Source organism: Chionomys nivalis, chromosome 3, assembly GCF_950005125.1.
Source record: "Chionomys nivalis chromosome 3, mChiNiv1.1, whole genome shotgun sequence".
In the NCBI taxonomy this organism is placed as follows: domain Eukaryota; kingdom Metazoa; phylum Chordata; class Mammalia; order Rodentia; family Cricetidae; genus Chionomys; species Chionomys nivalis.
In genome coordinates, this window is record NC_080088.1 from 75,309,432 (window position 1) to 75,336,490 (window position 27,059).

A 27,059-nucleotide genomic window follows, 5' to 3' on the forward strand; every position below is an offset into this window, starting at 1 on the left:
TTAGCCAAAACCAGTCCACAAGCTGACTCGGGCCACAGTAGAAAGTAAGGAGGTGAACAATGTTCAGTTCAGACAGGAAACCTCAAACAACCCTGACAAACCCTTTCCTCCTGTTCCTGACCTTTGATGACAGCTGGAGCTATGTACACAGAGACCTTAGGGGTGACCTTAGCAGAAAGTCCAGGAGGGATCTCTAGAATGATGTCTTGAGACCTGAGCCAGTAGCTGAAGGGAGGCTGAGGATGGTGGAGAGGGACCAGAAGGGTCAGGTCAGGGTTGTTCCTCCCAATGGCTGCTGGGAACTCTAGATCTAAGACACTGTGGCTCTGTGTATTATGGTTCTGGTGGCAGCAGATCCTGATTGGAAGCTACTACCATGTGACATTGGGCAATTCTGGGGACACTACAAGCGGACATGCTTTAGAAAAACAACCTCTTTATTGGTGCTCCAGAAATGCAGGGTCTCAAACCTGAGCAGCCCACGTGGGGTTTCTGCGCAGGCCGTCATCACCTGACGTTGGAGTGTGGGAAGGCTGGCCAGAGGGTGTTAGGTGTGGCATCATCCCTGCAGGACACACGGCCATTTACTCAGACACGGTGCTCTATCCACATCTTCTGGGACCTCTGAGGAGGCGGCAAAGCCTTCCAGTCCTGCCAATAACAGGTGGGGTCAACAAGCCTCACACTGGCCTAGCCATGTCACCCCAAACCACAGGAGATCCTTGAGAGATGGTTTGGAAAAAAAAACCCTAAAGAGAGCTCTCCACCCCCGACCCTGCCCAGATTGGTTTATTAGAGAGAATACTGCAGTTTCTACCAAAAAATACTTTGATCAAAATGTATACTGGGCTCTTAATGAAAAAAAGAAAAGAAAAACAGAAGGTATAGTCGTCTGGTAAGAGCTTCCTTAGAGGGCTCTCTGTCAAATGCAGCCGTGGCGCTGGGAAGCTGTGGTGGAGCTGGTGTCAGAATGCCCAGACAAGGCCCCCAGCCAGACTCGCCACCCACTGGATGTATTGAAAGCTCCTGCTAGGTCTCTCAGACCAGACAGGGGACATCCTGAGCGGGAAAGAACTCTTTCTACAGCCTCCCCCTAAACTTCAGTGAGGAGAACAGTTTCCAAGGGCCCAGAACAAGAAGGGGTGACAGCCAAGACAGACATCCCAGGATGGGCTGTAGCATGCAGACTCAAGGACTCGGGCTTCTGGAGAGCGCTGTCAGACTGAGAGGTGACACGGCAGGGGCAGGAGGCCAGCCTGGTTCTACAGAGCTACAGCAGAGCCATGGGTGGCGGTCAGTCAGCCGTGTACAAGGCAGTATCTCCATCTTCTGGGCAGGAGGGAAATGAGCCGGCACTGTGCTCACCGCAGGAACAAACGGCACACAGGGAACAGCACTTGACACTGCCCAGGAGATGCTGTGAGAGTCTAGCCTGTGGGAAGCCCCTGCACGTGTTTTACCAGGTATCATGCCTGTCATGGCAGTTCCCAAGACTCTAGCCACAAATGCTCTTCTCAAGCCTGCTCACCTGGACCCAGGTGTCCGAGGAGCCTTGTACTGGGCACATGGCATAGTGTGTGCCCTCAGCCTGGCAGGGATGGTGGCTTAACCTCAGCATCCAGTCACAGTGGGCTCCAGGCCTGAGCGCTTGGTGATGTGCAGCTTCACCACCTCCTCGGAGCAGGTGGGATGGATCCCCACTGTCTGCATCACCTGTGCATATGACGCCCCACATCTGCATACATCGAGAGGGGGATGGTAAGTGGTCAGTATGGGGAGGTCTGTCCACATCACTCTGACCTTGGAAAGGCCATAGAAGGCCTGTAATTTCCTTACCAAGTCAGCTGTGCCTATGCTGGACTGCCCACTGCCTCCAGCAAACACCCACTACCCACATTGCCACATTGCTACCCACCTCAGGCTCTCCTAGCCAACCTTCCCCTGACTTGCTCTGTCCTCTCTCTGTCCTAACTGCCCTTTCCTCGAGGCTGCTCTACCGCTGTCAAGGTGTGGCAAGAGTCGCCCACCCCAGCCACTTTTGACTGCAGCCACCTACTCAGCTCTTCTGCTCACACATTTCCATACGCATGCATGGCATCCAAACACAAGGCAGGGAACTCTGCCTACCCAGAGTAAGTGCATGAAGGGAGGTGATTATCCTGGCCTCCACCCAGGTGCGCCAGCCTAGCTGCCGAAGGTCAAACTCCAGGGCTTGAGAGGACTGGGAAAGAGCTGCTCAGTGTGGCTGTGTGCTGAGTCCTGGGCTACAGCTGCATGAGTTTGTTTTGTTTTGTGTGTCTCCACGTGTGTATGCATGTGGCATGTAATGGATTCACGATACTGGAGATAGAACTCTGGAGGATGCAGAAGTGAGAAGGCATAGAGAAAGGTGGGTAGGAGGAGGGTGTGTGGACATCTGGGTCCCCAGAGGGCTGGGGAGTACCTGAGTGTGGCCAAGAGTTGGGTCTTGGGGGTAGGAGGTCTAGGGACAAGGGTGAACAGAGAGGAAATTCCAGCAGAGAAATAGGACCAACATGTTGAAGGGTTGTGTGCATGAGACAGGTGTGGGCCAGAGCCACGCCTACCATACTACAGCAAGCCATAGGCCCAGCTGGCCTACAAATGTGTCAGCAATGGCTGGTGCTAAGGTTCACCCAAGCATGAACCATAGGTCCCAGACAAGCTTGTGTCCTTGGAATATGTAGCCGTGGTCTTTAGGAGATCTGCAGCAGAGTCATCACATGCAGTCCAGTCCAGGTAGGACCCATGAGCATTCTGAGCATCCTGCTGGAGAGCATGTGGGCAGTGTCTACCATGGAGGATGGTAAACAGGGCATCCACATCAGCCTGGCCAGGGAGGGCCCTAGGATTAATGAGATAGGGCTGTCCCACAGTGCATTCCCATTCACTGGGCTTTTGGTTTTTTGTTTTTTTTTTTTAAAGATTTGTTTATTTATGTATACAGTGTTCTGTCTGCATGTATGCCTGCATGCCAGAAGAGGGCACCAGATCTCATTATAGATGGTTGTGAGCCACCATGTGTTTGCTGGGAATTGAACTCAGAACCTCTAGAAGAGTAGCCAGTGCTCTTAACATCTGAGCCATCTTTCCAGTACCCCCCCCCACACACACACACTTACTGTTCTGAATGCAGATTCATTGCCCAACAATTCAGTTTTGGGAAGAATTTCTGAACGTCTTTTTTTTTTTTTTGGTTTTTCTCTGTAGCTTTGGAGCCTGTCCTGGAACTAGCTATTGTAGACCAGGCTGGCCTTGCCTTGAACTCACATAGATTCGCCTGCCTCTGACTCCCAAGTGCTGGGATTAAAGGTGTGCAACACCACTGCCCGGCTTCTGAACGTCTTTTAAATGGTGGTCTTTTAAACATCTTTATAATATTGATTTCTTTAATATGCAAAGAGCTCTTGTAGCTAAATAATCATAGCACAAACCACAGAAATACAAAGAAACAATTTGTCCTGACAGTGGTGGAACACACCTTTAATCCCAGCACTTAGGAGGCAGATCTCTGAGTTTGGGACCAATTGGTCTCCAGGGCCAGTTATAGGACAGCCAGGGCTACACAGAAAATCCTCAGGGAGAGGGGAACAGACAAAACAACAATAACAACAACAGAGAGTTCACAGGAAATAGAAACAAAAGTGAACAGCAGGAGGATCGGGGAGTGAGGGCTCAGCCTCATTCATTTTGGCCATGCTCCAGGGCTGCAACCATCCCTGCTTAGGACCTTTGGCTAGACAAAGTCCCTCTCCTGCTGTGACCACCATGCCTGGGGCAGTCTGAAGAATACCCACTGCAGACGTGTACAAACCCCTCCCCCAGAAATGTGAACACAGCAGCTTCTGCTACTGTGAAAGCAACAAACAGAGCTGTGCAGGCAGGGAAGTGGCTACAGCACAAAATGCCAGGATGCCAAATTACTTACTTGATCCCCAGAGCAAATCCTTGAGTGACTTCTCCAGCGTTGGGGCCAAGAAAGTGCAGGCCCAGCACCAGCTGTGGGGGCTCTCTCGAGCACACCATCTGAAAGCCGTAGCGATTTTGACGTCACTTAGCCACAGGGAATCCACTCAGCCATAGGAACTTGCTATGTCCTATCTCCACAACCCTCAGAGGTTTCCATTTGTGGTAGTTAGTATTACTGCCAATTTTACAAACTCCATGAGGAAGTTTCTACATTGGGTTAATTATAACTATGGACAGCACCATTCCATGGGCTGGGGTCCAGACTGCATAAAAAAGAGACTGTGAGCTGAGTACCAGTGTCCATCTCTGCTTCCTGACTCAAACACAAGCCATTCCTTTTACTGTGAGACAAAATAAACCCTTCCTTAAGTTGCTTTTGCAGGTACTCTGTCACATGGGAAAAGGGCTAATATTCGCTTTCTGCCCTGTAGACATCAGAGCACTCCCCGCGGTCACTAGCTTTCCCTTCTAGTCCCAGTGCACCCTACTGCTGGCCTAAGCACACTCACCTTTATGTAGCACTGTGATGCATCTCGATCTGTCACAGTGAACTCCAGGGGCTTATAATATGCATGGTAAACCTGGGTGACAAGACACCGGCACCTGAATCAGTGACCATATCCAAGGCAGTCCTATAGTATTGGATCAACAACAACAACAAAAAAGTACTGGGAAGGCAGGATTCTCAGGGACTCAGACACTCAAGGTGTGGAAACACCATGCTGGTTGTAGAGAGTATGTCCTCCTATGTTCAGGCAGCCTGCACCCATTGCCATGGAGTCTGCAGACAGAGGCTCTCCTACCCGGATCTAAGACTCCCCGCTGAACTACAGCAGGGGAGCAGACATCAGGCTGCTGAGCCATGATACAACACAGAGGTCAGGGTTTGAGCATGGTACTCGGGCATCCCCAAGAGGTAGATCCAGGCCTCCTCAAGACCAAAGCAGACTGAACAGGGAGACTTCTGATGACTGCCTGGCCTCCCTAAGACACCCTGGTGCTGACTTGGCCTAAACTTCAGCTAAAAGGAGGGGTTGGTGCAGGGTTGTGGAGGGGCAGGGCAGGCCCCAGCTTCACTGGAGCTGTGGAACAAGGGCTTTCAGCACCCATGAAGGACTTGACAGTGTGTTCAGAGCTGTAGCCATATAAAAAATGAGCAGGGCCCCACATGTGCTACACAGCCATTATTAATTAATAGGGCTTCAGAGAATATTGTTCTAAGCAAGACAGAACTGGAAAAAAAACAAACAAGAATGTTTGGCCATTCAACATCATGAAACATAAAGCATTATAAATGCTATGAACACATGTCCCAGTGTACTTATGATGAATCTAACAAAAATAGCAAATAAAGTGCTGGGAGGGCAGGCTTGTCAGGCCTGTCTCCATGATGGAGGGGCCCGGGTACATGGAGCGGGCAGACGCCATAGCCTAGTGACCCGGGCCTCTCAGCCTGCAAGCTGCTGCTACAGAAAGACCTACACCAAAGTCCTCCAGCTTCCACTACCTGGCAACTTTCAGAGCCTCCAGATACCTCAGTCTACTCTGAAAGCACCCAGGGGCCACAGCCTGCTGCCACTGCAGACTCCCAAAAGTGCTCCGGCCCAATGGAAACCCTTTTGCTTAGGATGAAGGTTCCAGTCAGGACCACTGGGCCTGTAGTCTCTAGACAAACTTGGGAAGAGGAGAGAATTTGGGCTGGGAATGTGAGTGTCTTATCCACTGGAAACCTCATGAGAGTCCCAGAAAGGTGGAGGTGCAGGTGGGTAGGCGTGGGCTAGCCTGGGCAAGAAGATAGGATTGAGTAGACAGCAGGTCAGAGAACACCTTGGGGGAGCCATTCAGGTCAAGGGAGGCTCCTCCCACTAAGAGGTAGGGAGTACCCTGTAGAGCAGCACTGGACTGAGAAGCTATCTGCATGCTGAGGTTCTGGTGGGAATGCTAGGAACCTCAACAATGCGTCTAGTATATACAGCATAGTTAGGGGCGGGGCTGGAGGCTAGGAACCTCAACAGTGCGTCTAGTACATACGGCATAGTTAGGGGCGGGGCTAGAGGCTAGGAACCTCAACAGTGCTTCTAGTACACACTGAAACTGCCAAAGGCTTCTGACTCCCCTTGTTTCTGGAGCTGCCCAACACTCCTGTCCTGTGGAGGCTCCATATTGTGTTCTGCCAGGAGCAGCCCCAGGAAGTAGCCCCTGTTTCCCAGACCTCCACCTCATCATGGAGCTCTGTGGCGAGAGGCCATCCAGGCCCTCTTGTTGGTAGGTCTCCTACCTCTACATGCTCCTGGCCATGGAGAGCCACGGCCTCCTCCTCAGACAACCCCACACAGCCATACTCCAGTGGCGTAAAGACAGTTGTGGGAACCTGGAAAGTAGGTCTGGAATCAGATAGGCCTCTAGGGTCCCCCAAATTGAAATTGTATCCTCTCAGTGACACATGAGTAGTAATCTGAGGCCAGGGACCCAGCCACACACGAGCACAGCAGGTGGCCACTCATTGTTCCTGGCCTGGACCAGGAGCCAAACCACATACACCCCTTTCTCCAGAAGAGGGAACGAGCTACCGGGCAGAGCCCCAATACCGTCACTGGCACTGAACCCGTCACATTGATGTGCTGGTCCCATGACAGAGCTCAGGAGATCCTGCCCATAGTTCCCAATGACTAGGGATCTGGTTCATATGGCCCCCAAGGACTGTGTCCTCCTGCTCATATGTGCACACGCTCACATGTACCTATATACCCATGCACATACGCGTGTACATACTCATGCACGTACACATACATGTGTGCATACATACCCCGCACACATGCAGGCACATGGTGCAAATGAACCCTTCAGCGCCAAGCCTTTCCCAGGTTGGATTTGGGTCCTAAAGAAACTCACGTTGCTGTAATCCATTAAGGCTGAGGATTTCCCAAAGAGCCTCTGAGCCAGCAGCTTTCCTGCTTTGATAGCTGTGGGTGTCAGCTCAGGCCGCCCCTGAGGGAAGAACACAACAGGACTATGTTCCAGGCAGAGTGTACAGATGCTACACCACCACCCATTGCCTTCCTGCTCAAGACTCCCAGTACTGTGCCCCAAGCTTTGAGGATGTAGACATGAGCAACAAGGATACAGACATGACCTATGAGGGTGTGGACACTGCTACAAACTGTGACGATCTGGACATCTGCAGCATGCAAGGCTGAATTTCCCACACTGACAATCCTGACAATCCCAGGGCCCCTGTGGGTTTACTTATTACTGCTGCCTTCCCTCCATTCCACTGCAGGGGCATGCCCACGTTATCATCACTTTCTCTAGAAGAGGAAGTGAGCTGCCGGGCATAGCCCCGCTACTCTCACTTGCACAGGCTTTTCTCTGAACTCGTCACACCAATGCTCTCAGAGTGCTGGTCTCATGACAGAGCTCAAAAGAGACCTTGCCATGGTTTCCAATGACTCAGGGTCTAGTACATATGGCCCCAAGCACATCACGTGCTCCTGACACACAGCTTGACATGCATGTCACGGTCCATGACAAATCCCAAATCAGTGTCATTCCACAGGAGACACCTCTGTCTCGGGGCACACCTTGCCTCGGGTGTTCCTGCTTGCAGCAGCCCAGGCCCTCACTGCCAATCACCTCTGTAGCAGGAAATACAGATGCTGTTTGGCATTCCGAAAATGAGTGAAGATCTACAGAGATAAAGTCGGCTTCCAGCCTGTGCATTCCATCAGGCCTGAGGAGCCCAGGAAACAGCCCCACACAACACAGCATAGCACATTATACACCACCACTACTTCACCCTGGGGCTCTTTGTAGCCGTGGGCCTGACCTGACTGCAGTCGGATTACCTGCATTGCTTGCAATGACCTTTTAAACATGTCGTGAATTTTTAAAAGAAAGAAGGCCTTTGTGTGCCACACGCTGGTGGCAACACAACACTGGGCCCTAGGGTGCAGAGACACACACGGTGCTCTTCTGTGTGAACACAGGTGCTGTCACAGGATGTAGTGCTCACAAGACAAAGTTGAAGCCGACAGCCAGAGACTAGAAGCTCCAAACCAACCACAGGCAGAGTCAAGCAACCACACCACCCAGGTTTGTGGTTGGAGCTTCATTTAGATAGTAACGTGAAGGGCTGGAGGGAGAGCTCAGTGGTTAAGAGCACCGGTTGCTCTTCCAGAGGACCTGCGTTTCAGCACCCATGTGACAGCTAACAACTGTAACTTTAGTTCTAGGAATATGGAATTGGATAGGATGCCTGGATATGAAGGCTCTTCTGGTTTCCATGTGCACCAGGCACACATGTGGTGCACAGATATACATCCAGGCATATAAAACAAACGTGTGTGTATGTGTCTGTCTGTCTGTCTGTCTGTGTGCATGTGTGTGCGTGTGTGGTGTGTGTGCATGTAGATGGCAAAATGACCAAGAAGAAGAGGACTAGACAGCAAGCCCCATGGAGCTTTTCATGCAGTCCTCCTTGGAACTGCCATCTACGAGGCCTTGTCCCTGGCAGAAGTGGGAGTCTGGCCCTCTGGGAGAGTCACATACCTGAACTTCAGTCACAGGGCCTAAGGGTACCTTCTATGGTGGCCACTAGGCTCATCTGATCATTTTCACAGTGGTAGGGGACCCCTCTGGTACACTAAAGACTCAGGAACTATGCAGACCCAGCAGGCTTGGGACCTACTAGACACACTAGCTCCAGCTTCCCCTGGGTTCCTTTCTACATCTCCCAAAGTGAGTTCCAAAAGGAGCCAAGGTAGGGTATCCATCTTCACACTCCTGAAGGCATAGATCCAGGTGCCCTTGCCTAGCCTGCTCTGCTCCCAACCAGAACCTTCAGTTACCCAGCCCACTGTCTCTCTACAACAGTGGCACTGAGCATCCCGACAGCTGGAGCAGTTCACTGCTTACATCTCCTACAAGGTCCCTCCATAGGGCATGCTCTTGCAGCGTCCCTAGTGCTCTTGGAAACTAGTGATGCGACAGTCATGTATGGGAGCAGTAACACACTGGGAAGGGTTGAACAGTGCCCCCTCACCAAAAAAAAAAAAAAAAAATCATACCTACTTATAATGTGAGTGTATTTGGAAATGGGTTTGTGTGTAACATACTGACCCAAGTCTGACAAAGGACAATCTGTAAGACAAAGGAGAGCACAGAGTACCTGAAGGAGACTACGGTGATGATGGGACAGAGCTGAGACCCAGGACACCTAGGCCCAGCAGAGAGGAGGCAGGAAGTAACCTCCTAGAAGGTACTGAGGAGTATAGCCCTGCCTGAACTCTTTCCTGTGGACAACAGAGCTTCCATCATGTTCACCTCAAGATCCATCTGAAATGGGGGAGCAGAGATATAGCAGTTTCTGGTGGCAGTGGTTGGCGAGATGTAGAGCATACCTCAGCAACGTCTCCAATGGCAAAGATGTGGGGGACGGAAGTGGCATCCTGGGCATCCACAACAATCTTCTGATTCTCAGGGTTGATATTCACACCAGCCTTCTCCAGATTCAGATTTCTGGTTTCCGGAACTCGCCCTTAAGGAAAAATAGAGAAAGCTGAAAGATTTAGGTTAGCAATTTTGACGTGGGTTCCTTTTATTGAAAATATTTCAACCAGATGTAGTGGCACACACATGAAATCCTAGCTCTTGAAAGGCTGGGCAGGTGGGTAACATGTTTAGGGCCAGCCACTCTATCTAAAATAGATAAATAAATAAATAAAAAATAGAGCTGATTGGGCATGGAGGTGCAAGCCTTTGATTACAGCACTGGAGGGGGCGTGCAGAGGCAGGTGAATCTCTGTGAGTTTGAGGCTGGCTTGGTCTACAGAGTGAGTTCTAGGATAGCCAGGACTACATAGAGAAAACCTGTTTCTAGAACAAGATTGAGAATATAGCTCAGCAGCAGACCAAGAAGATACCAGGCCCAGGGTTGAGTTTCTGTACAATATATAGATCAGTGAATCAATAAATGATCTGGCAAACATCTCAGAGCTGGGTTCTATGGCTGACCTAGGATCCCAGCTACTTTGAAAGGCTGAGGCAAGATGTCATGAGTACAGAAGTATAAAGCTGTCTAGACAACCACACAAGACAGTCTCCAAAAGACAAAATGAATAACAAAATAACAATAACAAAACAAATGAACAAACAAAAACAATTTCTCAGAATGGCCACTTAGAAACTCAAAAGCCTGACTGCAGAGGACTAGGAACTGAGGGGACTCTAACAGCCTCTGGCTCAAAGAGGGGATGTCTATCAATGTCATTTGGTAATTATGACAACTACTAACCCTGTAGGTACCCACAAAACCTTGTGCCATGCAGAACACTTTAGTATCTGTGGGTACCATCTGCTGAAGATGGTGTCTCTCTCAGGTGCTGCTCTGAAACATGGGTAAGGATCAGACACCTTCTGACACAACTGTAGCTTGACAATTAGTTTGTGGGGGCCAAACTCTAGAATCTTCCACATCCCTGCCCCCGAACCAGGATGGCTCTGGTTTCAGAATCAGGAGAAACCAGCCTCTCTTGGAGGGGAATGGTGCTACAGACATCTGTCTGTCTTTTCTTTGCTGTGTTGACCCCACACCAGGCCTGGTTTGCCTGACTCCATGACACAGCTCCTTCCTGGGCCTCTTCTAAGGGACACCTAATGGCTTACTGAATAGAGTGAGGTGAAGTCAGACCTCAGAGCTGTGTTCCAGCTCATGCTCAGGGCCCCTGCCTAGGTATGGCCTCTTTACATGGAGGCTGCATGCAGGGCCACACAGGCCCAGGTGGCAGGGCCGACAGTGGTCACCAACATCCAATGGGTCCCAACTAACCTGGGTCACCTGTCCCTTTGATTGTCTTTTGTCTACATGCACAGACCCACCTTTCCACAACACCTACTCTTTCGCTCTTTTGTTTGCTGGTCTTGTTTTGTCTGTTTTGCAGTGCTGGATGGAAGCCAGGGTCTCACACATGTCTGGCAAGCTTACCACTATGAGCTTCCCTAGCCTCAACTGCTCTGGATTTAGTGAGACAAGGCTACATAGTATTTCATGTACAACAGTGCAGAGGAGGGTTGCTCCTACAGCCAACACTGAGACAACTTAGGCTCTGGGGGTAACCCAAGAGACAGCCCCTCATGAATGAAGATGGAAAGGCTACCAATGTGGGTGAGGCACTGATGACTGAGGGGCTAGCCTGGGCACCAGTTCCTTCCTGGCCACAGCCTCCCAGGTCCTGACCACCTTAACCTTGCCCCTCTTCAAGGACTTCTTAAAGTACTCTCTGGCCCCTTTCTTCTCTAGATGCTGGCAGGACAGCTTCTTCCCAAGGTGCTGCCTGTTCACCAGTCTTTCTGTGCAGAAAGACCAGTCTTTTTCTTGTGAACTTCAGTGTACCCATCTATAAAAGGGACCCAGACAAGATGATGCACAGGTTTCATAGAGACCAACCACCACACTTGTCATAGGCCCTTGATGTATGTGTTTGATTTCAGCACAAGCAGCCCTGATGCCGATGACAAGAGGAACTCCTGACGCCACCTCAGGGGCCTTAAAGACAGGACAGATATAAAAGTCTCCAGTGCAGAGTTAGTGTCCCCCTTGTAAAGACAGGGTGCATTCACACACATGTGCAGGCATACACGTGTACCAAAGAAATGAATGAAAAGACTGAGAGCAGTGTCCTATAGAAAGGAGAGAGAGCAGATGCAGTGACACACGCGTGCCACCACAGTACTCAGGCAGATGAGACAGGAGGATCACTGAAAGCTCCAAGCCAGTCAAGGCTGTAGAAAGGGTTCCAGGCCAGCCAGAGCTCACTGTAGATCCTGTCTCAGGTAAAACAAACAAAAGAACAAGAAGACGACAGTGCGACAGAGGTAAAAATACTTGTCTAAACACATCCTTTGACACTTTGCTTTTCTGAGTTTTTTTTGATGCTTATACAAAGTTTATACATTCAAAAGAGATATTAACACAGGAAAAATTCTAAAAACCACAAACAAATTTAAACAAATTAACCTGTAAGAGAATGAAGACTATAAGAGAGCAGATGACAGGACCATGGCGGCCCTCTCAGCATCCTCAGGGGACACTTCCAGGACCCCTTCCCAAACCTGATGCCGTGTTCATACAGAACACAGCAGAGTTCACGCACAGCCTGCCCCGTCCTCTGTGCACTTAGCCTGTCTCTAGATGACTCCTGAGATCTAACTCAATGTCACTGGTAGGTGAGGCTATGCTGCCACTAGGGGAACAAGAAAATACAGTGTGTATGTGCTCAGTACAGTGCAACAACAAAATATTTTGGGTTGGGTATTTTTGCTCAATTGGCAGACTGCCTGTAGAACAAGTATGAAGTCCTGGGTTCAATTCTAGCACCATAAATCAAATGTTTACACATGCTTATAATCCCAGCACAGGGATGGGAGTATGAAGGAAGGGGACCAGAAGTCAAGGACATCCTTGGCTATACAGAATGTTTGGGGCCATCCTGCGCTACAGAAGACTGTCTCAAAAACAGCAACAGACAAACAGCAGCAGAACACTTACCCCACATGCACAAGGTTTCATTAACAGTACTAAGAAAAACATATCTACCCTCAGTGACTCCAGAGCTGTGGGAACCTACAGTTGCACAGGCCAACGATTCTGAAGAGACAGAGAAGCTCATGTTTCCATGGTGTGGATTCTATCTTAATGTGGAAGTTACAAAGATATCTGTGTGCCATCCAAGGACTGTGAATACCCTGAAATATCAAACTCACTTGCTTGTTTTTGGTTTTTCAAGACAGTGTTTCTCTATATATCTTTGGAGCCTGTCCTGAAACTAGCTCTGTAGACCAGACTGGCCTTGAACTCACAGAGATCTGCCTGTCTTTGCTTCCTGACTGCTGGGATTAAAGGCGTGCGCCACCAACACTTGGGTGAAATGTCAAATTTATACTGGAAAGTCATGGTTTCTTCCCTTTTCTAAAACATGAAGTTCTTGACCACAAAAAAAGGACTTGAAGCACAAAGAGCCCTGAGTGGCCCTGGTTTTAGCCTGGGCTCTCTGACACTTCCTACCCAGGGGCCCAGGCTCCATAGAGCTGCAAGGAAGCATCCAAGCATGACCGGAATCCTGCAGGTTGTGCTGTGCAGAAAGGCAGCAGATCTCAAGGGGAAGACACCACTCGTCAGGGTGACCTCAGGGAAGTGGCTCTGGCCTATCTGTGTAAATTGTGGGGTATCTCCTGGTCCATGTGGGCCACATATGAGCTAGCTGGCTGGCACTTCTTCACATGGTTCTTTACTGGGTGGACACTCTTCCACTTCCCCAGATGCCTGGGACTCCTGTGAAGTGCTTGCCCCTCTCTGCCCACCCTGGATGCCTCCTCCAGACAGGCTGAGAGTCGCCTCCCACCAACAGATGATCTGCATGGACAGACAAGGACCTGTGTCTCACCAGGATAGCCGGCAGCTGTGTAAGTAGCCACTGACTGGAGCCAACAGCGAGAGCGAGCGAATTCACGTTCTGCCCAGATTCTCAGAATAGGCCTGTGACCCCCACCAGGCAGCCAGTGATGGTGCTGAATACGCAGGCTGGTAGTCCCCGGACCACAGGCCTCAGCTTGCCCCCTTGGCACATCCCCTGTAGCTGTCCAGCAAACTGCACAGAGCTGAGAGGTGATGGGCTTTCAGACAGTGTGAGCTGCACCATGCTCACTCTCAGCTTTAGTTTTGGGTGCACAGCCAAGAGCAGGGATGGGACAGGATAGTCTCTTGGTGTCAGTGTGTCTGTCCCCTCACATTCCATACAGTTCTGGGCCTTCGGGGAGGGTAGCATATGAGATTTATCATGGCTCAGCTGTCAGGGGAGGTCCCCTTTGCCTTGAATCCAGATGACAGTGGTCCCTGAGAGGGTGGATGTCCCCCAAAGCCAGGACGCTTATGCTGCTCAGGAGCTCCAGACAATTCCCCAGTGACAGAGGTGATCTGGCATCAAAGGCATAGTTCCCACAGTTCTTGGTATCTGGGACAAACTAGACTTTAGTGTGCAATGTCCAGGAAGTGGGTGGCGCCCACCTAAACATCTGGCAGATGAAGCTTTAAGTCTCCAGCTGTTATGGTGGATGGGGAAGTCAAAACACTGAGACTCAGCTAAGCCTGGCTGCTATAGTTGGCTTGGTCCTGGCTCCAGCCTCTTGGCACTATGCAACCACAGGAACCAGGAGTGGGCAGGCAGGCACCACGGGGATCAGCCTAGACTCGGGCAGCAGAAGGCCACATCAGAGGAAGGAGCTGCGCCCTATGGGTAGGGCTGGAGCACATGAGAGGAGGCAAAGGCTCTGTAGGTTAGGGGCCCATGGCTCAATCCTTGGGGGTCTTCTCCAGCTGCTGAGTTCCAGCTTGCTGTACTCACTGCCTCCTGGTAACTTGTGCTGGAACTGGAGTAGCCAAGGGAAAAACTGGCAGCCTGCTCTATTCAGGACACACCATGTTCATGATCTCTCCCACATGTATGCCTACCTGATCCTGTGAGGCCCAGAGCATCTCTTTGTGTTCCTTGTGGTAACTATGGTTAACTACTGATCTTGCAGATGCAAGTAAGTCCTATACCAAGGTCCTTATGGAAATAAAGATACAATAAAATGATGCTGAAGACAAAGATACATTCTGATAAATGTGTCACTGAGTAGTTTGACATTGTGTGAAGATAGAGTATTCTTACGCAAACCTAGATGCTCTAGCCTACCTTCCAGGTAGACCTGTGTGGTCCACACACGTAGCCTTTTGTTGCTAGGCTACTACAGCATACAGCACTCACTACACTGAGTGCTACAGACAACTGCAACACAGCAGGTCTGCACTTCTAAACAGGCTTATTTCCATGTGTATTGCTGCAGCATTACAATAGTCTTGAAGCCACTGTGCCTTAGGAGTTTTTTTTAGCACTGGGATAATCTCCCGGGAAGGCTGGTTCAGAATCACAATGCATACATTTGAAAGTAGTACCAGGAGAGAAGGCAGGGGAGGAACTAAGTACCCGTCATGGTCTATTGCAAAGCCAAGATTTCTAGTACATGTTGTATATATACATTTGGGAAGTACAGAAGCATGTGAGCCAAGTCTGCAGTGTAAGGAACAAATGCCCCACTGGTTGGATAGAGGAGGAGCAAACAGTGTGGCAAAGAACTTGGCTAGTGTGTGGCAAGTGATTTGTTACTGCTCTGGAAGGGATAGGAGAGGAAGGCGGGAAGGACCAAGACAGGCAGCCATGGCTACACAGAGGCCTAGAGAGCAGTTATCAGCATGATGTGGACCCAGAGCCAGAGAGGCCGTCTTTCCCCCAGACATCCTCTATTGCGGGATTATTCTCTGAAACTGAGACAAACCGTGCAGCCAGGATACAGACCACGGGGGGGGGGGGGGGGATGTCTCAGACACAGCCTCACAACTCCCTCATCTCTGCTCTCTCCCTTGGGATCAGAGCTGGGTCCAGTCTCCCTCCTGGCACCATCAGAGCTGTAGGACCTCCTGAGCTCAGGTCTCGAACCCAGGGAAAGTAGAAAACAGGTGTGAGGTGGTAGCCCAGGGGTCATCCTCCTAAACAGGTGGCTCTAGGCACTCCATGGTCAGTGACACACTCACACAGTGAGAAGCAAGGTACGAGTCAATATGCCGAGCAATGTCCTCAGCAAACACAAAAGTCGTGTTCAGGCTATGCTGGAGGACGGCCACGTTTGTCCCTGTGTACTGTGCTCGGCGCCTCTCCAGAAGCTGCTGCGCCCAGAGCCAGTTAGTTCAGTTTCTGTGGTGTCATCCCACAGCCTCAGCTCTGGAACAAGTGCAGCAGGGCAACATGCTCCTGCACGGGGAGACATTCGGGGCTCCTGGGGCTCTACTGCCTAAACTCCAGCAGTTTTAACACTTTGGCCTTGGTGCAGCACCTTTCCTGTTGTGTTAATTTGCACTTCTCTGACGACTAGTAAAACTGTTTCCTGCCTCCTTCTTACTAAAGCATTTCTTTCACAAACTGCTGATCCCTGACTCTGCCTGTTGCCTCTCTTGCCTTACACGAGCTTCACATGTGCCCTGTCATCTCTCCTACAGTGAAGGCATGCAAACCATGTTCAGATGTGCTCTCCCTTTTCTCTGGCATAGGCCCAGAGCATGTGTGCTGAGGACCTCTGGCTGTCACCTCCACACCATGCCCCCAACACACACACACCCTCCTGGAGAGTTGACCCTTCCCCAAGAAGTGGCTAGAGAGGGCAGCAGGCCAACTGAATGATAAGGCAGCCATCAGTCATTACCACCTACTCGCTGGATACAGGGCTATGTAGGTGGAAGGCCACAAGCAGCACCCTGCGCCTCTATGATCCACGCTAGCTAAACAAGCATGCCCTCCAATTTCATGCCTGCCTACAGCACATGTTCCCACCAGGGAAGGACAATCCGTGAAATGAGGTGAGATTTAAGTGCCAGCAGGAACAGGGAGGGTGGACGAGGGGCTGTGATCCAAACTGCTACAGCCACACCAGGTGGCACAGAGTAGGACAGAGAAATGCATGCTGTGGCCTTGAGACAGTATAAGGTCCACAAAGGCCTGTGTGGAAAGCCTAGGCAACGGTCCCATGAAGCCCCCGGTGCTACTCAAATGTCCTGAGCCTGGCCTATTGCTTGCCTGTTCCATTTAGGCTGTTTTGTTTTTAAATCGCTCTTCACCTTATTATCTGTGTTCATGGGTTCTTTCTGTAGGCAGGGTTTCATGTAAACCATGCTAGTCTCCAACTCACCGTGCTGCTGAGGATGATCTTGAATTGATCCTCCTGCCTGCCTTCCAGTGCTGGGATTGTAGGTATGCAACTGTTCATGCCCAGTTTCTGTGACGCTAACTCAATCAAGGGCTATGTGATTGACAGGCAAACACTCTACCAACTGAGTTACATCCCTAGCCTTTTAGTCTTCTTTGGAGTGAGGAATTGGGGGGTAGAGTCTTATTCTGTAGCTCAGGTGGGCTCCAAACTCCCTATATAGCCCATGTTCCCCTTGGAATCATGGCAATCCCTCTTCCTCGGAGTGCAGGGTTTACAGGTGAGAGCTACCAAGCCAGCTCCCTTCATTGTTAAATCATTTACTTCGTTCTGAGGATTGAACCCAGGACCTCCAGCATGGTACATCTGTCTCCTGCTAAACCCAAAAACCTTTTCCCTTTCCTCTCCTCAGCCTTCTCTCTTCTTTTTTTGTTTTTTTTTTTAATTATGGTCCTGACTCACAGCTTGGGCCCACCTACAGCTGAGGGGCCCAGGAACACTCTGTCACCTGCAAGACACACAGTAGGGAGACCCTCGGCTAGTGTGTCCACGCTCTGCTCCTTTTCAGAGTCTTTTCAGAGCACCCAGTGCCAGGGACCAAGCCACCTCTCAAAACCTTCAGGCAGCCCAAAGCTGGCCCTCTCATTTGTTGAGCTCAGGACACTCCTAGTGGTAAGTGTCCACCCGTGTGGAGCTCGATTCTGTTTATTCTCCTACCCCTGTCCCTGCTGCATGGCACTCAGTACTGGGGAGGGCTAGCGTGACAGTGCCGGTCATACGGGCATGTCATTTGCATGCATAAACAGGTAGTCCTGGGTGGGAATGGAGAGCCAGACTACATAGCGCATCCTGGGCTGAGGTTGGGTCCCAAGATTGGGTGTTCCCACACAGCTTCCCTGTGCCCTGCCTCCCTGGACGTGGGCCAGGTGCCCATGCCGGGTGGATGACCTCCAATGAAGCCAGATGGAAGCTGGGAAGTCTAGCCCCAATGCCCAACAGCCAGGGCTGACTGGCTACTCTCACACCGTTTCAGAGGCCCAGACCTAGATTTGACTCACGCAGATGATGACAATGAAGACAAGATACTAGGTTGTCTAAGATGAAGCCTGAGCAGGAAGAAATGGCTTAGTACTCGGGGTGAAAACCAGGCGAGTTCCTCCCCAGGTCTCACCTGCCACTCTTCTTCTCTAGGCAGGTTCCTCAGGCACTGTCGTCCCCAGCTCTTAATACGGACTATGTAGGCACAGCAAAGCCCCTGTTCCACAAGCTGGGAAGGAGGCCTGTGACCCAGGAATGAATGTGCCACAGCCTTGTCTTTCCTGGGCAGGAGCAGAGAACTGCCTGGCTGTGTTCTGGCAGCCTAGGGCAAAGGTCAGTCTCCGCTCAGTTTCCCAAGGCTGCTCTCCAGAGGCTCCACATGCCTTCCTTAAAACCAAGTCTCAGCTCAGCTGAAGTACAGGCAGGCCTCAGAGAAGGCATCTGTGGGGGCTGGCCTGGTCCAGCTCCCATGACAGCACCGATTCAGGCCACAACTGGTTAACTCCTGGCTAGCAAGAGCAGATCCCGCCTGCCTGGACTGCAGGCTGACTGTCTTCACTCAGCGCCGTAATCGGCACATCTGCAGACAGGAAATCCTCCTCGCTGAGGTTCCCAGTCTATTATCTGAGACACCTGGTGTGGGCGGGTGATTCAGAGACAAACAATGAGGGGCCCCTGCACAGCAATTAACTGCTTTAACTGCTAATATGTTTAATCCACCACTGGAGATCAAGGCTGTGTGGAGGAAAAGGCTGACGGCCCTCCTGGCTTCCAGAGGGCAGCCCCACTTTGCCATGGCTGAGTCTCACAATCTCACTGCCTCAGAACACTGGCCCCTCAGGTATAGGGTGCGGGGCCTCTCCTGGCCATAGGTGTCAGGGGGCCCGGAAGAGCATCCATCCCTTTTCTTAAATGTCCCTCAAAGTCCAGTTTGTTGGGATGCAAAGCATTATCCACAGGGATGTCTGAGGAACCAGCTATGCAGCTGTGCGTTTCATTTTAACCTCCCAGAGTGCATCATCTTATAGCAAGCAGAAATAATGCTTCGTTAAAGGCTTATCAGTGAAAACTTCAGAAAACAATCCCAGTTGTTCAAGTGGGAAGTGGCTGCTGAATGTTTACAAAACCTGGCTCAGATGGGGGTGGTGAAGTCAGCACATGCCCGAGCGCCAGCCCCACCACCCAGAAGGCGTGCCAGAAACCGCTGCCGCCACTGCCACAGCCCTGGGGAAGCAGGGTCAGAGGCCAAGGACTTCGAAAAGCTTCCACCCCCAGCATCAATCACTCCCGCAGAGTGTCTGGGGGATACTCTTTTTGAAAACAGAAAAAAGTAGAACAGACTCCCAGCAAGGGAGGGACAGAGGCTCTGCCTGATGAAGACCCCCTGGAACCAGGGAACCAGACTTTGCAAAGGCACAGACCCTACAGCACCTGGCCACATGGTCGAGTGACAAGACAAGGGCTGGGCATGGTGATGCACTGTGGTGGCCCAAGACTGCAAGTGTGAGGCTAGTCTGGGCTACACTGTGAGTTCCAATCAGCCTGTCCTGTGTAGGAGGCCCTATCACAAAGAACAAATCAAACAAGTGAAACAACAAAGACAGGGTTCCATGTGCCCAAGGTGAGGAAAAGAGAACGGGGGGGCGGGGGGGGGCAAGAAAAAGCTGTCTCTTTGCCAGTTACAAGTTTAAGATAAACCAGACACTTTGGGGTCTAAGATGTCACCTAATCTTTTTCCTTTTGTTCTGTTTTTGTTGTTGTTGCTGTTGTTTTGTTTTTGTTTTTTGACACTTCTCTGTATATTAGCCCCGGCTGTCCTGGAATAGCCTGAAGACCAGGCTGGCCTTAAACTCACAGAGATCCTCCTGCCTCTGCTTCCTGAGTGCTGGAATTAAAGGTGTGCTCCACCACCACCCGGCCCATCACCTAATCTTGTCATACTCTTTGTCAGCTTTGACTAGGGTGATACTGTATTCGTGCTGGGGCACTCAGGTCCACATTCGCATCCTTTTCTGTGTAATCTGAACCAGTCCATCTCCTCTGAACAACTCAGGAGAAAGTTTATTCCCAGAAACATTGCTCTGCGGTGCAGCCCTGTTCCTTAGGAAGTCCATTCCAGCACACCTGGACACCACCTGTCTTATTGAGATGGAGCAAAAAGAAGTTTCCGAGGGTGATCTCGTTTCTGAGTCCTAGCTCACATTAGATAGACTCCAGAGACCCAGATAATCTGGGACAAAGCTCTAAGGTAAGTTTCTGTTGATCCACGTTTCCCCTATGTCAATGTGTAAATTCATAAGAAAGTCAGGAAAACTAAAAGCCCAAACTAGAAAGTATTCACACTGAGGTGGGCAGGCTGTTCACATGGGGATGTGGTGTGCATATGTTACCTCACCAATAAGGACCCATGGTGCTCCATAAGAACCCCATTCACCATGGCCAGCATGCCTGTGATAGGAACAGCATCTTGGATCTCTGTTCTTGCCATTGGCCGCTGGCTGAGCCTCCTCAACCCTTACCACATAGACCCTGACCCTGGAGGCATTCCCCTGGCATCTATCTAGCAAAGTCAGCAATAGCTAAGTATGTACAGCCTCGCCTGCTAGGCCTTCATCCCCATGAAAAGCTGGACCTACCACCCATGGCAAACAGAAGGACGAGAGCAAGGCTACATAGTGACAGCCAAAGCACACCTGCTGGGATGGAACCCAGGCCTGGGACATGCTAGGCAAGCCTCTGTTAATGAACCACATCCTCTGGCCTGTAACAATACATCTAGCTTGTGGACATTTGTGTTCACTGCAATAGTACTGACAATAACCAAAAGGTGAAAGCAGTCTGCATGTCCATCAACAGATGGATGGATAAACAAAATTGTTCACCTTAAAGAGGAAGGAAATTATGACACATGCTAGCACATGGATAAACCTCTAGGACATTATGATAAGTGACTCAGGCCAGAAATAAAAAGAGTCCATTTATGAGTTCCTGGAGTCATCACTAAGATAGAAAGTGGAGTGGTGGGTGCCAGGGCAGGAGGAAGCTGACATGCAGTAAACCAGGGGCTTCAGAGCGGGATAATGCTCTGCAAACAGATGTGGTGATGCTGCACAGTAGTGTGAATGCTCTCACTGCCTCAGAGCTGGGTACCAAATAAAATAGAACACTTCATGTTATACGTATGACTGCTACTTTTAAAACTTAAAAATATGGCTCCAAAGCTACAGAGAAACCCTGTCTCAAAAAAAAAAAAAAAAACAACCAAAAACAAAAACAAAAAAAACAACTTAAAAATATGTCACTGTGTGTTCCTGTGAAAACACATGTGTATGCCGGTATGCACTCATATGTGTGCATATGTGTGAAGGTCAGATGGTAACCTCAGGTGTCTTTCCTCAGGGGCTGTCCTCCTTATTTCATTGAGGCATGGCTGGAGTTCACGGAACAGGCTAGGCTGCCTATCCAGCAAGTCCCAGGGGTCCACCTGCTTCTGCCTCCCCAGCTCTGCAGCTCTCTATGTATCATTTTTATGAGAAAAATAACTGGCGTAAATCCAGTGTGATGGTGCAAGCCTACAATCCCAGTACTTGGGTCACAGGGACAGGAAGCTGAGTTCCAGCTCATCCGTGGCAACAATGGAGATTGAGGTTAACCTGGGCTATATGAGACACTGCCTCAAAGTGAGCAAACAAAAATCAGCTTGAAATTATAATGTTATGAAGAAAACATAGAATTCATTCAAGATAGATCTATCAAAATTTAAGCCCTCTAGGAAATCTCTAGAGTTTATGCTGAAGCCTTAGAAACAATCCACAAAGGGTTGTGGAAGGCCTCACACACCTTTCCTGAAGGATTATGCCTGGTGACACCACCAACCCTCTTCTTTGGTTTGCTTTCCAGAATAGCACATGGCAATGGGAAAAGAAAGACAGGAATGGTGTGTCTGGGACAGCCAGGTGTAGGTACTGTGTCCACAGCTTCCACGGTGGCCTGAAAGGTGTACCAGGCAGTGGCCAACCTGCTTAGGAGTGAGCAGAGTGGGCACCCAGGAGGGCAGGATAGGAAGGTGAAGACTCCTCTTCCAAGGGAATTCGGTTCTGCTGGTTCCCTTGAGCTAGATAGCATCCTTACCTATGGCCCACAGGACAGTATCAAAGGTGCCTATGTCCTCCTTGCCAGAGGCGTGGTCCTTCCAGGTGACCTGCAGTTGGCCAGTTGGGAGTTTTTTGATGACGGAGGGGATGCAGCCTTTCAGGAATTGGGTACCATGAGTTTCCATGTGCTCTGTGACCAAAGATGCCATTTGCTGCAAAGCACAAGAAGATACCATGAGGACCAGGTCACTATTGGCAGCAGGCACTGAAAGCACCCTAGCCTTCCACCTTGCTCTCAAATGCCCAGCAGGGCCAAAACAGGGTTCTGCCCAGAGAAGATGGGATACTCACTATGCCCACCCCTGGGTCCCATTGTTCTACGATTTTGGAGGCCAAGTTGGAAGGCCAAGCTACCACCCGGCTCCCACTTCCCAGACCTGAGACTGGTCAGGGCAAATTTAGTTTCAGCCTTCTCTCTCAGTCATGGGATCTCTGTCCCAGTTTAGGTAGCTGGCCTACCACTCCCCACCCGGTCTCCACAGGGAGTCACCAATGTCCCCTCACTGCCATCAGGAAGCTGGGGGAGCTGACAGAAGACTCCGAGTCCCAGGAAATGCAAGAACAGCAGTGTAGGCCCGGACTGGGAGTGGCCAAGGTGTTGCAATCAGCTCCTAGCCCACAGGGCCCCATGTGTCACCAGGCCTCACTGTGGCCTGGCCAGTCCATACGCAGCTCTGCAGTTAAGCCAGGCCAACAGCAGAGACTAGACACAGCTGCCTGGAGGTCATAAACAGCCACCATTTAAAATCTGTGCTATCTGCCTGAGTGAGGGGGTTCATGCTGGATTACATGTATGAGGAGCCCTTTATATCAGGGATCAAATCTCAATTTGTCACAAACAAAGGAACTGACCCATTAGCTGCTTAACACTCTACATGGCACCAGATGCCTGGCGAACTCAGACGTGCAAGTCTCTAAAGGGAACTAAGGGCCTGCTCAGTGCCCAGCGTGCCTACTGCCACCTGGCCTGAGACTCCAGCCCTCTTTCCTGCAGGCCCCTTTCTTATACATCTGCAGCCTGTCTGCTGCCAACATGTCCCCCGGCAGCAGGAAACCCTCAGGCTCCCCAGATGTTGTTCCCTGTAGAGGGGCTTGGTATGCATGCCCTCGGCTGTAGTGGCACAGCTTTAGGATGAAGTCACACACAGCTGCAGGGGATGGAAAGATGTTTGTAGGGTAGGGTGATGGAAGCAGGGGTCATGAGACCATGGACCCAGTGTATTACATACTCAGTTCTCTTTGCCAGGCTTCTCTAATCAGAGTTTAGCATGATCAAGGACTGGATTATCTTTGGTAGAGAAGTGTGGAAAGTCCTTCTGTATATGTTTTGCTTTTATTGGTTAATGAGTAAAGAAACTGCCCCGGCCTGTGATTGGGTAGCTAAACTGAATGCTGGGAGAAAGAAGGCAGAGTCAAGAGATGCCATGTAGCCGCCAGAGGGGAAAGATGCGACCTGCCAGCTGGAATTTTGCTGGTAGGCCACGAGCCTTGTGGTAAAATATAAAATAATAAAAATGGGTTAATTTAATATGTAAAAGCTTGCTAGGAATATGATATAGTGACTGGCCAAGCAGTGGTTTAATTAATACAGTTTCTGAGTGGTTATTTAGGGAGGCTGAACAGCCGGAAACAAACAAGTGGCCTCCTACTACAGTACAGGAGGACATAGACTATTTGGCATCTCAATGACAAACTCAAACTTAGATTTTAATGGGTGACTTATTTTGGGGGATAGGACTTGAAGTACTACATAGGCTGGCCTCCACTCTTGGACTCAGATGATTCTCCCTGCCTCAGCCTCTCAAGTGGCAGGAGTACAGGCTGGTACTAGGCCACCTGGTTTTTGAGAACCATTTCTGAAGATTCAGGCCTCTCCCCTAGGCCACACCTGCAGCTGCTTGAGGCAGTGTAAGGTAGCCAAAAAAAAGAATGTGGCTTCATGGGAGAAGCAGAGGCCAGGTGAGAGCAGGGGCTCCTGGGCACTACCTGGTCAAAGCCGCGAAGGGGGATGCTGCGCATCATGACCGTGGTATCCAGTCCAATGCCTGTGAGGAAGCCGGCACACTCTAGGGCTACGTCTTCAGCAGCAAGCTAAGGAACACTAACTGATTGTGAGTTAGGGAGCAGAGGGGCAACAGAGCCTGGACCTTGCTCCCATTGCCCAGGCCCCTGTTCCTGCTCAGCACTGGAGGAGACTCTGCTGAAAGTTTCGGAGATCCCCAGGGCCCCGGGTCTCAAGTGCATAGAGCTGCCAGTCCCAGCTGCAAGCTCTCCCAACAGCACCCACAGGTCAAATAAGTTTATGCCTCCACAGGGCTTCCATCCTGCTCTGGTGTTTAGTCTCAACCTTCAGGGGAAAAGAGCCTTGGAGCAGAGTTGCAGAGCACTGCCCATGGCCTGTGCTCCTAGGCTTAGCCCTGGGGCTTTCATCTCCCTTCTACATCCTGTCCTGACCCTGAGTCCCTTAGGGTTCCCCTCTTGACCCTTCCTGGTCTGACTGCTTCTCCTGCAGGGATGAGGTCAGCAGGGCTGCTCTCAAGGGAGATGCTCATTACAACCATTGCAACCGCCTTGCAGCCTTCTCCAGCTGTCCCAGCAAGCTTAGTATGAGGTTCGGGAAGCGGTAGCCTTCAAAGGTCAGCCTCAAACAGTTCCCTGGGCCCAGACCCCCAACCCTAACAGGTTCAGTTGAGTCCCCATGCAAGAAAACATAGTATCTCCTGGGAGGGAGAATAGTGAAGGGGCGGAGCATCATTCCTAAGGATGGCCATCTGCACTTCTGCAAAGGATACAACTGGCTCCGACCACCAGCCTGTGGAGGAAAACAGCAAAGAGCACAAAATGAGTCCCAGCAAGGCTACACGCTGTTGTTGCAAGGCGGGACGAAGACGGGCCCTGTAGCCGTCTTGCCAGTTACTCATAAGCAATGACAGTTGAGGGTGAATGTTCAAACAGGTGATGTCAAGGTATAGAACCCGCTTCCTAAAAGCTCCAGCTATGAAATATAACACAGCAAACAGCACTATTGAACCAGCAAATTGCCTGGTGGTGAAGGCTGCACGGTCAGTGACAAATGACACCTGGCCTGTGAAAAACATAGGCAGCACCAGGCATTGGTGGACATGTTGAGAGATGGCCCTCAGAAGCACAAGGCTTTCCTTCTGCCCACAGATGAGTCTTGCCTCTTGAGCCAGGATGGAAGCAGGAATGACCTGGTAGGATATTAAGAAGGCCAGAATGGGGAAAGGGGCTTATAGGAAGCAGTTCCCCATGAGCAGAGCCCAGATCTGTCTGTCCAACCCCACTACATATGGGCCCAAGGCCCCCGGCATTCCCCCCTCTCTCTCCCCTCTGTCTCCCTCTCTCCCGCCCCCCCCACACACACCGCAGAGTCAGAACAAGACACTGTAACTCACTGAAAACAGTCATTTTAATCTTCTCTTGTGGCCAGGTCCACACTCCACATACATGCACATATAGGGACAAACAAACATGAAAAGTCCTTTGCACGCACATACACACTGTGAACATACTAGTATAGACAAGTGGTCACACACACCTGTCCATATCCTTCACATGCACACCCATGCAAAACACACAGGCACACATGTGCACACTCATGCAAAAAGGCTGAGGAAACAAGGATTCCCAGCCAGGGCGGCTGCATGTGGGTGGGCTCGTCAGATCACCCCTTCAGTCTTTGAACAAGAGCAGGTGATGTAAGGATGGATAAGCCTGATGTCAGTACTAATCCTGGCAAGTACTAATGATATAATTCCATTTCAAAAAGCGGCGGATCCCTCAGAATACTTGTGCAGGTGCCCTGCGGGAACCATCTGGCATGCTGCTTCTGCACAGGAGCTGAGGACAGAACTACACTGACTGGCTGAGGACAAGGTGGACCCAGCTGGTCATACAAGCCCACTCAGCATGTGATGAACATGGACAGGAGATCCTGAGATCCCAAGCAGGACAGCAGAACAGAGGTACTTTCCTGGTCCCCCAATGAACTGGCTATGCCAAAGAAACATACACAGGATGCAAGTGTGCATCTGTCTGCCTGCAAACGTCCACACAGGTGCAACGTGTTTCCGGTAGAGACATTTTCCAAAATATAAAACCTAACACTTTTTGGATTTGATGTATATAGTGAGAGGCCTAAGCCATTTAAGACATGAAAGTCTGAGTTACTTAAGAAGCAAACGGAATTAAGCTGCTTCAATCACCCTGCTTCACCTGTGGGATGGATGGTGAAGGTCTGAGCATCTAACAAGCAGTAACTTTGTTCTCAGCTCCTTGAAGAGCATGCTGGACCCAGCCCCCACCTTCCAACAAGCTGTGGAGACCCAGCCTAGAGGGGCAGCACCAGTACAGTCCTTCTGTTGGAGTGACTGGGCCTCTCTACTTACCTCAAGCTCCCTTCAGACTCTCCCCAGGACAGCTGGAACCCCAGCCCCCATTTCTAGACCCTCCTACCACATTGCTGAGTACGAAGCAAACAGTCTCCAGAATCTGATTCTTCTGTTTCTGCAGTCCACGTGTGCCTCCCCGCCTCCCACAAAGCAAGCTGGGTGTGGGAGATGGGTGGGCGGGCAGCCAGGGATCGCCATCTGCTCCAGCAGAGCCCACGAGCACTGTGGACCTCCTGAGGTGGCCCCACCACAGAAGGTGGAGAGCCATCTCCCAGGTGCCCCTAGCCCTCAGGCCACCACCTCCAAATTGCAACTCCAAAGCACACACTGGAAGGCAGACACCCACAGGCAGGCACATTCCTGGGGGTGGGGGAGCTTTGAGTGCACACAGAAAATCTCCACAAAAGCTCACATCTTGCTTGAATGGACAGTGACCTTGGGCCACTTGTTAGCGTTGGTTTTCACTCCACCTCTTCCTCTAACTGAGACAAAATTAAGCTTCCAGATCCTGAGTCAGTTCCCAGAGGTGGAAGCTGTAGATTGACTTCTACTAGCCACACTCACCCAGGACCAGCTACAAAGGCTCAGTGACCAGTACAGCTGCAGCCAACCGCAAGGGATGGCGGTGCTGGTGCTGGCAGGCTGGAGGAAGGTTTGGAAGCTCAAGAGTTAACAC

At 50.7% G+C, this 27,059-nt stretch overlaps 1 protein-coding gene across 2 annotated transcripts in view; it reads right to left on the reverse strand.

Annotated features, from left to right (window-relative positions):
• Positions 1 to 425: 425 nt before the first annotated feature.
• The window catches only part of Txnrd2 (thioredoxin reductase 2), a 52,084-nt gene continuing 25,450 nt past the window's right edge, over positions 426 to 27,059 (reverse strand). For both annotated transcript variants that reach the window (XM_057765103.1, XM_057765104.1), the window contains exons 9-18: positions 24,764 to 24,783; positions 23,958 to 24,049; positions 21,949 to 22,123; positions 9,387 to 9,523; positions 6,880 to 6,975; positions 6,266 to 6,358; positions 4,497 to 4,568; positions 3,947 to 4,044; positions 1,529 to 1,735; positions 426 to 651 (exon numbers count right to left, since the gene is read on the reverse strand). In XM_057765103.1, the coding sequence (XP_057621086.1) occupies positions 1,612 to 1,735; positions 3,947 to 4,044; positions 4,497 to 4,568; positions 6,266 to 6,358; positions 6,880 to 6,975; positions 9,387 to 9,523; positions 21,949 to 22,123; positions 23,958 to 24,049; positions 24,764 to 24,783 (907 nt within the window). In that variant the 3' untranslated portion in view covers positions 426 to 651; positions 1,529 to 1,611. The remainder of the gene's footprint in view (positions 652 to 1,528; positions 1,736 to 3,946; positions 4,045 to 4,496; positions 4,569 to 6,265; positions 6,359 to 6,879; positions 6,976 to 9,386; positions 9,524 to 21,948; positions 22,124 to 23,957; positions 24,050 to 24,763; positions 24,784 to 27,059) is intronic.